The sequence below is a fragment of the Saccostrea cucullata genome, unplaced genomic scaffold (assembly GCF_032062105.1).
Source record: "Saccostrea cucullata isolate Sc308-1 unplaced genomic scaffold, CSIRO_AGI_Scuc_v1 ctg1366, whole genome shotgun sequence".
Taxonomy (NCBI): Eukaryota; Metazoa; Mollusca; class Bivalvia; order Ostreida; family Ostreidae; genus Saccostrea; species Saccostrea cuccullata.
This window is the reverse complement of record NW_026921579.1, coordinates 57,836-70,803: the sequence shown is the minus strand read 5'-3', so window position 1 is coordinate 70,803 and position 12,968 is coordinate 57,836. Positions and strand designations below refer to the sequence as shown.

The 12,968-nt window shown below is 34.4% G+C and overlaps 1 protein-coding gene across 1 annotated transcript in view; it reads right to left on the bottom strand.

Moving 5' to 3' along the window:
* Nucleotides 1-12,968, bottom strand: part of LOC134260389 (uncharacterized) — a 53,882-nt gene that overhangs the window by 11,884 nt on the left and 29,030 nt on the right. Inside the window, exon 3 of the mRNA XM_062742953.1 lies at nt 1,431-1,734. Within this exon, the coding sequence (XP_062598937.1) occupies nt 1,431-1,734 (304 nt within the window). The remainder of the gene's footprint in view (nt 1-1,430; nt 1,735-12,968) is intronic.

The window sequence follows — 12,968 nt, the reverse complement described above, 5'->3', positions numbered from 1 at the left end:
TGCTATATAAATAAGGGAAGTTGACGATTGAAAAGTTGAAATCATCAAGTTTTCTTGTTAGGTATCATTAAATTCTTTTCTAGCAAAATATCCAAATAATAAACAGATGTTTCAGGCTCTGTAATATCACTTATTTTATCGAATCTACTAATAAATAGGAAGTAGCTTGTGTATTGTAAATTGATTATACCACGTTAGTACTTCTTAACGTCGAGTTGAATTCCATAGTAAAATAATAAAAAGGAGATTTACGATATAATGGTAAAATCTTTGCTCAGTTGATCCACGAGGTCTAAATTTGAGGCCTTCACCGACAAGTGGTGGCCTCTGTATATGAGGGGAAAAAAACTTAAAGGTAAGTTAAACAGACCAAATAAACAAACAAAGAAAAACAACCAGTCACGAGGTGAATTCTCTCTACGTGGATCTGAGCATTACATTGCTACAAAACCCTAGCATTTTACAGTTATTCCATTACCTCTTGACTTTAGAGTTTGACTAACAATTGCAAAAAATTACCAAACCTTATGCCTGGATATAACTTTTGAACAGTTGGTGCTAGGGCTTACATTTTTTACTTGTGTATTCTAATGATATGACCCTGTCTCTTGTGTACCAACATCTATTCACAAAAGTTCTTACGATTAATCGTAGTCGTATAGTCGTAAGTTTGTCGTAAGACTTTTTTGCAAGATTTTGGTAATTCACAAAAAATCGTACATTTGCCGTTACGTCAAAAAAAACAGTCGTAAGTTTACGTCTAGTGTCTAGAAATTGCTACACATGGTTACAACTCTAAAAAATAAAATGACTACTCGTTATCTATACCATTAAAAAATTAATACCAATAAATGACCTTAAGGATAAATGGCACAAACTTTTATCAGAAATCTGCAATATTTCTCATAGATTTACATTTAATTGGTAACCTAAATTATGTTTACCAAGTATAATGGGAGAATATTATAAGGTTTTGTCATAAGGTTTAAAATTTGTGCAAAATTTTGTATGGAATTATATAGAAAGCAAAACAAAGTGTCATATCTAAGCATCAAGGAAAACATACAATTTCTTTATATTTCGGGGAATTATTATTTACATGTATGTAATTTCAAATCAAAATCAGGTCAAAAAATATACCGGGTATATCAATCCATGCTTCAATTTGTTGTTTGTGTTAAGTACCCTTAAGCTCGATGTGTGAATTAATTTTTAAAACTTTCTTTATCTTTTGACCTTGAACTAGAATTTCTACTTGCATTTGAGAATCTTTGACCTTCGCCATAAGCTGCCATAGAAGCATTAGTATTTCACAAAACATTTTAGTTTTCATGACTTTGTTATTTTGAAAAAATGAGTTTCAAATCCCTATCATTCAATATTTCTTATTGTTTAACACCAGTAAAAATGCCTTCTGTTAATTGTCTCACCTGCGGTCTGTCGTTTCCCTCTGTGAGCAGGCTTCCTGATGTAGCTGAGGATTTGGGGATGATGAACAATATCATGATCGTTTATGAATTTAATTATGTATTTGGGATCAATTCTATTTTTTATAATGTAATCTCCTAATTCTAAGCCAAAGTAGTTTATTGCACTCTGTAAATGGGAGTTTTCCTCTGGCGTAATCTGATGATTCATTCTAGGAGCGGATCTAAAAAAGGTGTCCCATTTATCCAGATCTTCTATAAGCTTTTGCTTGGAAACTGGTCTATCTACGTCCTTAATATAGGTTTTCTGAAAATTGAACATATATTTTAAAACCTTGAGTAAGTGTAGATAGGCACTGTTTGAAAATTATTTCTTTATTGGATTTTTTAACTCCTACTGTTCTTCACCGAATTCACTCTTGTAATACCTATTGTATAGAAACAAGTTTTTACAATCCGCCCTACCCCCAGAGGTCATGATTTGAACAATTTAGAATCTGGACTGCCTCCAGATGCTTCCAAATAAGTTTTAGCGTTTCTGGCCCAGTGGTTCTTAATTCGAAGATTTTTTTTTCTCTAAATTGCTATGTAAAACTTTAACAGATGCCTTACTGTGGCACTGCCCTACCCTCGGGGGTCATGGTTTAAACAATTTAGAATTTAAAATACCCTTGGATGTTTTGTTACAATGCGAAATGTAAAAACAATGCAAAATGCAATAAAATGCGTTTATTACATTATGCATTATTACATTTAACGCTGATCTCGATGCAAAATGTAATAACGCATAATGTAATAACCCCAATATTGGAATATATATAAGAAGATTATTTTCGTAATTTTCATCGGCTGAAAGTACGTCACGTGAGATTCCTCCTTTTGTGATGTCGACGCGAAAGAGCGTCAATATTGCCATGAGTCCTCGCAGGCTCGGTCCCTATCACTTTCTGTGTTTTCGGTCAATATCAATTGCCATGAGTCCTTATAATCATATATCGACCTACACTGAAGTCCATAATTGTATAATAGTAGTCAGGATTACTATTTAGCCATAGTGCATGCAAAACACAACACTATTGTTATTATTATGCTGACTGTTGCATAAATAGTGAATATTACATACTAAAATCCATATCATATGTCATATCAGACAATATATCACACAACAAATACGCAAGTTCACATATGGTCATTGATGAATATTTCGTGCTTGTTTGTGACATTTTTCTTTTAAATCTAATAAAGCCAATTTTAGGTAACTGAAAAAAATTAAGACCATAAATGTCATTCAAAAATGATTTATTATGAATATAAAAATAAAATCAAGTAAATTGACTTTTAAACATTATACAAACGTTTCTTCCGGTTTGATATGGATTTTCGGACCGCCGGTCCGATACGTGATATGGTTTTTCGGACCGGTCCGTGATATGGGGTATTGTGACGTCACCCGTATCATACCGTGCAGAATCGGTGTATTTACAACTAAGTATATGATAAAAACGACAATATATCACACTGCTGTTTTGATCTCGGTCCTGGTATCAGCCCGAGCGGTTGGTGTCGGCCCAAGCCCGAAGGGCGCGGGCCGAGACCATCCGAGGGCTGATACCAGGGACGAGATCAAAACAGTGGTGTGATGTTGTTTATATCATATATCTAAAACCAAAGAAAAGAACAAATATTCTGATTTCAAATATTTTTCAATCAAAAAAAATTATATAATTTTGTCATAAGAAAAATAGAGTTATCTTTCTTTATTTTGATGTTCCTGAAGATGTTGCTTGACGGTGAAAATAATCATATAGAGAAAGACTTGCCGAGTCTGGTCATTAAAGGTACCTGGACACAGATTTGAAGTTAATATTTTCTCTATAATATTACGACTTATATATTTTAATAGCATTTCATACAAAAATTAAATAAAAATCTTATTTCATTTAAAAGTTAAACTTCAAATTTTTTGGCGGGTTTGATTGACACATCCTTGCACTTTCACAAATTTTGATTTTATTCTTATTACTTACGAAAAGTGGCAATCTTGTTGTATATAAATGAAAAATATTAATACTCTCATCCAGAAAATTCGGAGTAGACATGTACGAATGCAAAACAAACACACAATATATTGTCAGTCCGTGCAGTTGTGGTACGCAGACTTTGACGATTGAACGCACCCCGTGAATCGTCAACATCAACAATAACAGAGCTCGTGCCCTGTTTACAAAAACTGTGTACATAACACGAGTGTGATCGATTTGCTAAACTCTGTACACAACACTTAGCTCGGAATGACGATACTTGTGAAGGAGTTTTGCTTTCTAACATTTCTACTCTGAATAAAATTATTTTTCTGGATTAAAGTTTTAATATTTCTCATTAATACACAACAAGATTGCCACTTTTCCTAAGGAAGTTTTCCTTTGAAGTTTTAATAACTTTTAAATGAAATAAGATTTTTAATTAATTTTTGTGTGAAATGCTATATTATTCGTGATATTATACAGAAAATATTAACTTCAAATCTGTGTCCAAGTACCTTTAAAAAGAATAGTCCTGGTGTTTTGAAACATTTCATTTCGATGCACATCAGATAACAAAGATTTAAAAAAAGGTCCCAAACTTAAAAATATTCTACTTTCACTTTGGATCGATTCGGGGTTATTCAACTTCTTCTACGAATCGTTACAATTTGTAAGTCTGAGATTTATAATAACTTTTTGTTTTGTTTACGATAAATATTAAAAATGACACGTTAAAATGAAAATTTAGGTTTTGTCTTACTGTCAAAGCAAATAAACGTTCAAAACATGATTTGTTGCTGTCATAGAAGTAAAGAAGGGTTACCTCTTTTACGTCACAAGTTCTATCATTTGGCGCACTTTTTAAAAACAATTTTCTCTAAATTATAGTATAAATAAATAATTTTTAAAGGTTCTGGTTAAAGTTTTCGATATATAATCTTTTTCTTTAATACTTAAATATGAATTTTACTCTTAATCCACACAAATTAAACAGAAATAATGATTTTAAATTTGAGGGCGAGAAAGCCCCTTGACAACGGGCCGAGACAGAGACATCTCAGCCCTGACGGCGAGACAGCCCTGCTTCCCAGGCGCTGTCTCGCCTAGTCCAAAACTACTGTATCAGGGCTGATACACAACTAGATATATGATTTAACGGTATATCATATACCTAGTAGTGTAGCAGCCCTGATACAGACGTTTTGGAGTATGTGAGACAGTGCTTGGAAGTAGGACTGTCTCGCCCTCAGGGATGAGATATCTCTGTTTCGGCCCGTTGTCAAGGGGCTGTCTCGCCCTCAAGTTTCAGTAAAACATCTATTAGAGTAATTTGAGGGCGAGACAGTAATTAAGAGTAAAATTCATATTTATGCATTTAAGAGAAACATTGTATATCTATCATAGAGTAATTTGAGGGCGAGACAGTAATTAAGAGTAAAATTCATATTTATGCATTCAAGAGAAACATTGTATATCGAAAAATTTAAACAAAATCTTTAAAAATTATTTATTTATGCTAGAAATTTGAGAAAATTGTTTTTGAAAAGTGCGCCAAATAATAGCACTTGTGACGTAAGAGAGGTAACTCTTGTTTACTTATAGGACAGCAACAAATCATGTTTTGAAAAAAATGGACGTTTATTTGCTTTGACAGTAAGACAATTCCAAGTTTTCATTTAATGTGCCATTTTTCATTTAATATTTATCGTAAACAAAACAAACAGTTACTATAAATCTGAGACTTACAAGCTGTAACGATTCGTAGAAGAAGTTGTAACCCCGGTTCGATGCAAAGTGAAAGATGAATATCTTTAAGTTTGGGACCTTTTAAATCTTTGTTATCTAATGTGCTTCAAAATGAAATGTTTCATAATACCAGGACTATTCCTTTTTATGATCAGAAGAGGCAAATCTTACTCTATGTATGATTATTCACTGTCAAGCAACATCTTCGGGAACATCGAAATAAAGAAAGATAACGCATTTTATTACGACAAAACTATGTAAACTTTTTTATCGAAAAATATCTAAATATGTTTTTTTCTTTGGTTTTAGATATATGATATAAACAACATCACACCACTGTTTTGATCTCGGTCCTGGTATCAGCCCGAGCGGTTTGTATCGGCCCAAGCCCGGAGGGTGATAATCTATTTTATTATATTTACATTTGCAAATGTTTTCCTTTATATAACACTACTGAAAGCAATATGTATCTATAACTGTATAAATACAGGTACGGGGTCAAGAGGTCATAGATGTGCGTATGGATAAACGTTCGACGTAATTTCTCTGTGACGTCTTAAAGGGTCGACGCGCGTTCAGTGGATTACATACATGCCGTTGGGTTTGATAAATATATATTATTATAACAGTAACTTGATCCGAAGGGTCGTATCACGTCGAGGTGACAGGCGCAGATCATCAGATCTAACGAGACGCGAAGCGTCGAGTTTGATCTGATGATCCGCGCCTGTCAACGAGACGTGATACGGCTCTTCGGATCAAGTTACTGTTATAATAATAAATTTATTATATACCCCCTTATAACAAGCAAAATATAGCAAAATAAATCTTTAGAGATCAATTGTGTAATATTTATCCATAAATCAAAGCAAAATAACAAGGGACTTTTTAACACTCAGGAAAAATAACGTCATGTTTCTACGTACTACGTCATCAGTTTCAGAGAGTGGTGAACAACAGTGTCGTAATCCGGAAAGTCGGATCACGACGTCACGTGATAGCGTAAATTCAACAGTTAAATTGAGTGATACACGTTAGGTATATAATAAATATATGTTATTATAAGAGTAACTTGATCCGAAGGGTTGTATCACGTCGAGTTGACAGGCGCGGATCATCAGATCTAACGAGACGCGAAGCGTCGAGTTTGATCTGATGATCCGCGCCTGTCAACGAGACGTGATACGGCTCTTCGGATCAAGTTACTGTTATAATAATAAATTTATTATATACCCCCTTATAACAAGCAAAATATAGCAAAATAAATCTTTAGAGATCAATTGTGTAATATTTATCCATAAATCAAAGCAAAATAACAAGGGACTTTTTAACACTCAGGAAAAATAACGTCATGTTTCTACGTACTACGTCATCAGTTTCAGAGAGTGGTGAACAACAGTGTCGTAAATTCAACAGTTAAAGTCGGATCACGACGTCACGTGATAGCGTAAATTCAACAGTTAAATTGAGTGATACACGTTAGGTATATAATAAATATATGTTATTATAGAGATCAATTGTAACTAAAACAAAGCATAATAACAAGATTTTTAACGCGAAGGGTTGTATCACGTTTCAGAGAGTGGTGACAACAGGCGCGGATCATCAGATCTAACGAGACGATACGAATATAATAAATATGCGTCGAGTTTGATCTGATGATCCGCGCCTGTCAACGAGACGTGATACGGCTCTTCGGATCAAGTTACTGTTATAATGATAAATTTATTATATAACCCCTTATAACTAGCTAAATATAGCAGAATAAAACTTTAGAGATCAATTGTATAATATTTATCCATAAAACAAAGCATAATAACAAGGGACTTTTTAACGCGCAAGAAAAATAACGTCATGTTTTTGCGTACTACGTCATCAGTTTCAGAGAGTGGTGATATGGATTCAGAAAACCACAGTGTGTTGATCCGGAAGATCGGATCAAACTCTGTAAAATTAACAGTAACAAAAAGAAGGAAATTGATGGGTATATAATAAATAATAAATAACGCATTTCACACGTTAAAAGTCACAATCAGGCAAATATAAAGTATGAATAAGTCACAAATGTAAATATAAGTAATAAGGAATCATTTTAAAACATCTATCGGGCTATAAATACGGGTTGGTACGAGATTAAATTCATTATAAAGCCCTTCGGGCTTTATGGAATTTAATCTCGTGACCAACTCGTATTTATATCCCGATAGATGTTTAAGAATGATACCTTATTTCTTAAATATACCTAATGTGTATCACTCAATTTTACTGTTGATTTGACGTTATCACCTGACGTCGTGATCCGACTTTCCGGATCACCACACTGTGGTTTTCTGAATCCATATCACCACTCTCTGAAACTGATGACGTAGTACGCAGAAACATGACGTTTTTTTCTTGCGCGTTAAAAAGTCCATTGTCATTATGCTTTGTTTTATGGATAAATATTATACCAATGATCTCTAAAGTTTCATTTTGCTATATTTTGCTAGTTATGAGGGGTATATAATAAATTTATCATTGTAACAGTAACTTAATCCGAAGGGCCGTATCACGTCTCGTTGACAGGCGCGGATCATCAGATCAAAATCGACGCTTCGCGTCTCGTTAGATCTGATGATCCGCGCCTGTAAACTCGACGTGATACGACCCTTCGGATCAAGTTACTGTTATAATAATATATATATATATATGTCTGTGGCGTAATCAGTAGCGCGTCGGACTGACAATCTCGGGGTCGTCAGTTCGATCCCCGGCGTGGGCGCAGTCGGATTTTCGTCAGAAAATGCAGCCGTGCACTTTTTCGGCATAGTATGCTTACGCTATATAAATCCTTAGAACACTATGCGGTAATAGTTGGGTATGGGTTATACAGAGACAAAACTGACAGGAAGCATAATAATTTGCGTTATAACATTCTGCGTTTATTTTGACGCAAAATGTTATAACGCAAAATGCAATAATCATGGTTTATTACATTTTGTGTCGTTATTACATTTCGCCTTGTAACAATGCTTCCAAATGAGTTTTAACCTTTCCGGCCCAGTGTAGTGCTTTTAAGAAGATTGTGAAAGATTTCAATGTAAAACTTGGATTCCCTTCTGTGGCCCCACCCCATCCCCGAGAGTCATGATATGAACAATTCAGAATCTACACTTTCCCAGCATGCTTCCTAAAAGTTTCATCTTTTCTCGCCTATTGTTTTTTAAAAGATTTTTGAAGATTTTTTCCTATACAATTCAATGTAAAAGTTGGATTCCCTATTGTGGTCCCACCAAACCCCAGAGGCCATGATTTGTACTCTTCCCCTGTAAACTTCTACATAAGTTTAAGCTTTTCTGGCCTAGTGGTTTTTTTAGATGAATATTGTACAATTATGGACTCTTGTGTTGTTATGGTTTGTTATTCACCAGAAAAATATCAAAGTTATCAATATTCACCGATGTGAATAACAAACTTTATTATATGATTGAATAATTTCCATCTCTCTGATTGGTTGGGATCCAACTATGTTAGAAAAATACTACGTTGTATTGACCTGCACGTGACGTAAAAATTTATTGGTAAATTCCAAATTGATATGGATAAAAATATTATATTTGTGAAATAATGGAAAAACTTCTTCAAAAATGTTATATAATAATTTGGAAGTCAGGCCATAAAATTCACAATTTTGGAAGAGACATTCTTGCTCATTATAACTGTTTCGGATTCATGTTTCATTCATTCATTCATTCATTCATTCATTATCAGCTGTTTGTGTTCCATGTGATCTTTATGTGTAGTGTTGTGTATGACGTCACGTATTGTGTGTTCTTATTAAATAGTTGAGTTGACTACACGTGTTTTCGATGGCTCGTCTAAACTTGGTGTCAGAAGCGGGACCCCAGTAATTTTGCCTGCATATTTAGAGGACAGATTCAGCCGATATTCATCATAACAGAACCATGTCTCGTTTCAACCCCCCCCCCCCCCCCCCCCCCGGAGAGTTTTAACTTCAGTAACTCGACGGAGTGGCTCGACTGGAAGTAGAGATTTTCGCGCTTCAGAGTGGCGTCGAAGTTAAACAAAGATGACCCCGAGGTCCAGATCAGCGCACTTATCTACGCAATGGTTAAGGAGGCAGAACACATATTCAAGTCCCTACAGTTTGCTGAAGAAGACGATAAGAAGAAGTTTGATCAAATCTTTGAGAAATTTGACGAGTATTTTATTCCAAAGAGGAATATTAGTCACGAGCGAGCCAGATTTTATCAGCGCGTACAACAACCCGATGAGTCAATATAAACTTTTGTTAGAGTCCTCATTATCCACAATCCAATGGGGAGGCAGAAAGTGCCGTAAAGATTTCAAAGAGAATTCTTCGCCAGGATGATATTTTTAAGGCATTACTATCATACCGCAACACACCAATAGAAGCGACAGGTCAAAGCCCAGCTGAGCTCATGATGGAATGAAATCTACACACAACTGTTCCTACACTACCAGAGAAGCTACACCCAGAGTGGATGGACCATGATGATGTTTATCTACGTGTTCTAAGTTACAAGGAGCGGTATGAATCCGGTTATGACCGACGTCATAATGTGCGTCCATTGGCGGAACTAAAGCCAGGAGATTCAGTCAGAATCAAAACGGACAAGGACAAACTATTACTTGATATAGAACGCCGTAACTGCCTTATGTGGAGAACTTTCAAGAACGCTCAAGCTTAAAATATTATCAACATATACCGGGTATTCTCTCTTCTACAAATCTATCGACCACCTGCGGACCCATGTTTAGTTCCTCGAGGATGCTTTTCAATGTGATCGCGTTTTTATTACAATTTTGCACCATTTTTCCTTAAACTAGATTACTGGTTAACGATATCCCGATCCTGATGTAATACCTATTCAAAAATTATCTTCATATAATGACAAAGTAGCATATAATAACAAAGTAGCAGCATATAACAAAGTAGCAGCATATAATGACAAAGTAATAGGATATAATGACAAAGTAGTAGCATATAATGACAAAGTAGTAGCATATAATGACAAAGTACCAGCATATAATGACAAAGTACCAGCACATAATGACAAAGTACCAGCATATAATGACAAAGTACCAGCACATAATGACAAAGTACCAGCATATAATGAAAGCTCTCCACATAAGGCAGTTACGGCGTTTCATAGAGATCCAAAAACGCGATCGTATATCGTAGAGACCCGCAGAGGTTCGTATCGCAGAAACCGTTGACATCCTAAGAAGACCGACAAACTTGTGTTCTCTGGCCACTACAGTAAACCCCTAATACCTGCTGAAACGTTCATTCCAGATGCCGACCAAAAACCACCAGCTGTTCTAATTAAAGGAATCGCAGGCTCGTTTCATCAAAAGTCGTAGATTTAAGCCTTAACTTAGGCGTACTTCCGGGGCTTACGCCAAAATTTAGTCGGGCGTAATTTGCGTTTCACCAAGTGGCGTAAGTCTAGTCGTAAAAGATAGGCTTAGTCGCAGGACTAAGTCCTTGACAACGCAGCATTGCGCAGGCGCAAAAACATAAACACTGTCCACTGTGTTCAAACATATATGTAATATTGTAGCACGTCAAAGTTCAGAATAACACAAATTATAGATTAATGAATACTTGCACTGACTGAAACATGCATGGATTGATAGGGTCATAAAGGAGATATGAATCTTATAAGAAATCGATTTAGTTTTTTACAACATTTCAATGATAAAAGTCATAAATTGAAAGTAAGAAATGATTGTACATGTGCATGTATTTCTGAATTAAGCTAAGCTATTTATTTTGGAATTTTAATTACACCCCCCCCTTTTCCGAAATTGAAACAGGTTAATGCCTTCGCCTTTGATAATAAATTTCATAATTCGATACATACCGACTCTACTGAAAAAATACTAATAATTTATTTTGAGACAGTTTAAGATTTTTTTAAAATTATTTTTATAAGAAATGTGTACTTGCAAGGAAAAATAATGTATAAAAATGCGAACAGTTTACGTATGTAAACATATCGATAAGATTTTTTAAAAATTAATTTTATAAGAAATGTGTACTTGCAAGCAAAAATAATGTATAAAAAGTTTATATATGTACACACATTGAACCAAGAAATAAATTTTACACATCTATTACTAAGGTACACGTAAGACAATCCTTTCTAAGTGTATTAAATTTTTGTCAATTCAAATGATTCATTATAATATTGTTATTGTTTATTAATTAAAATGACACAAAGGTTCATAAAACAATTTCGAATACTAGACTGCAGGTTCATAAAATTATAGACAAAAATTCTTTACTATCTGCAGCTTAAATTTGATGTACCGTTTTTCAAGTACACAGAGAGAGAGAGAGAGAGAGAGAGGGGGGGGAAGGGAGAAAGAGATTCGAAAAAAATCACTACAAAGCTATTCTTACATAAATTCTCTGCTTTTGTGAACTCTGTCTTTAAAATTAAGTTACAGTTTGTCTTTATTTTGTTTTTCATTAAAGTGTAAGTTACGCAGGAAATAAAAAAAAATGTATATTGTTATCCTATATGTGCTTTATATGCGCTCAGATTATCTCAGAGGAGGTAAGATTTATTCTATCAGACGAAATCGTGAAAAATAAAGATAGCTGTCTTCTGCATCAATGTTTGTCTGAGGAAAAAAAAATATTTTAAGGAATAATTCATTTCTTGAACTTAATTGTAATTATCACCGTGTTACATCGATATAATAAAAGTAATATTTTCCCCATTTAAAAATCTAGCTTTTATTGTCGATGAGACTCCCTCCGGGTTGCGTTTTAAATTCACTGGGGACTTCACTTGTCCCAGATACCTAAAAAATAATTACCTTTTCCTCTATTTCTGTACATTAAATGCTGAATAATCTGCAAATTCGGGAGGTTCTGCACACTCTCTCCCATCCCCTCGAGATCCACATATGTAGACGAGGAGTAAATAAGAAATGGACTCTTTGAACATGATAAAAAAAAAACCCTACAGTTGTATTTGGCTTTATGATGTATTATTTTTTCTATAAGTTAAATGTAGAAAATTACCAGAACGAGGATGATTGTGCTTAATTTTGAAACCGATGTTTTTTCCCAAAAAGTAATATTTTGGGGAAAAGATTTTTTTTAATCAAAATAGACAATTTTAATAAATCTCCCGCCTTCCTTACGAATATAATGACAGTATCCATGTTTTGCTATGTAAAACCCAAAATATGAGTCCGACCAAAAAGTAAATTAAGTCACAATGGCAATATTTAATAAAGATTCTGTGAAGTCGCATTACATTTCATTCAGTGATAAGAGAGGAGTTGTGGATAAGAGATGGGCACCCAAAAGCGCAATAGACGGACAGACTGACATGAAGCGGGGGTATAGATATATAGTTATATGTGTAGTCACTGTACTCGATTTACAATACCTTATACATACAATACAACAATTAAATGTGTGTGAATGCTTTGTCAAAACGAAAGAAATGGTGGTCGAAGAAATCTCTAATAAGACAATCTTTTCTTCTGAGAAGAATTCAGTTAAAATATGAAGTACGTTATTGCTTCAATCAACTCAAATGGTTGTAACAGCCCCCCCCCCCCCCCTACTCACGTCATAGTATGTATAATTAAATAATGCAATGTTTTTATTTTAAAGACTTCTTAGAACCGTAGTTTTTCTTTAGAACTCGCTAAATTGTTTAAAAATGAGTAAAATTGCTTAATTTTAACTTTACGCCCGAACTTACGCCTACCCTTGAGT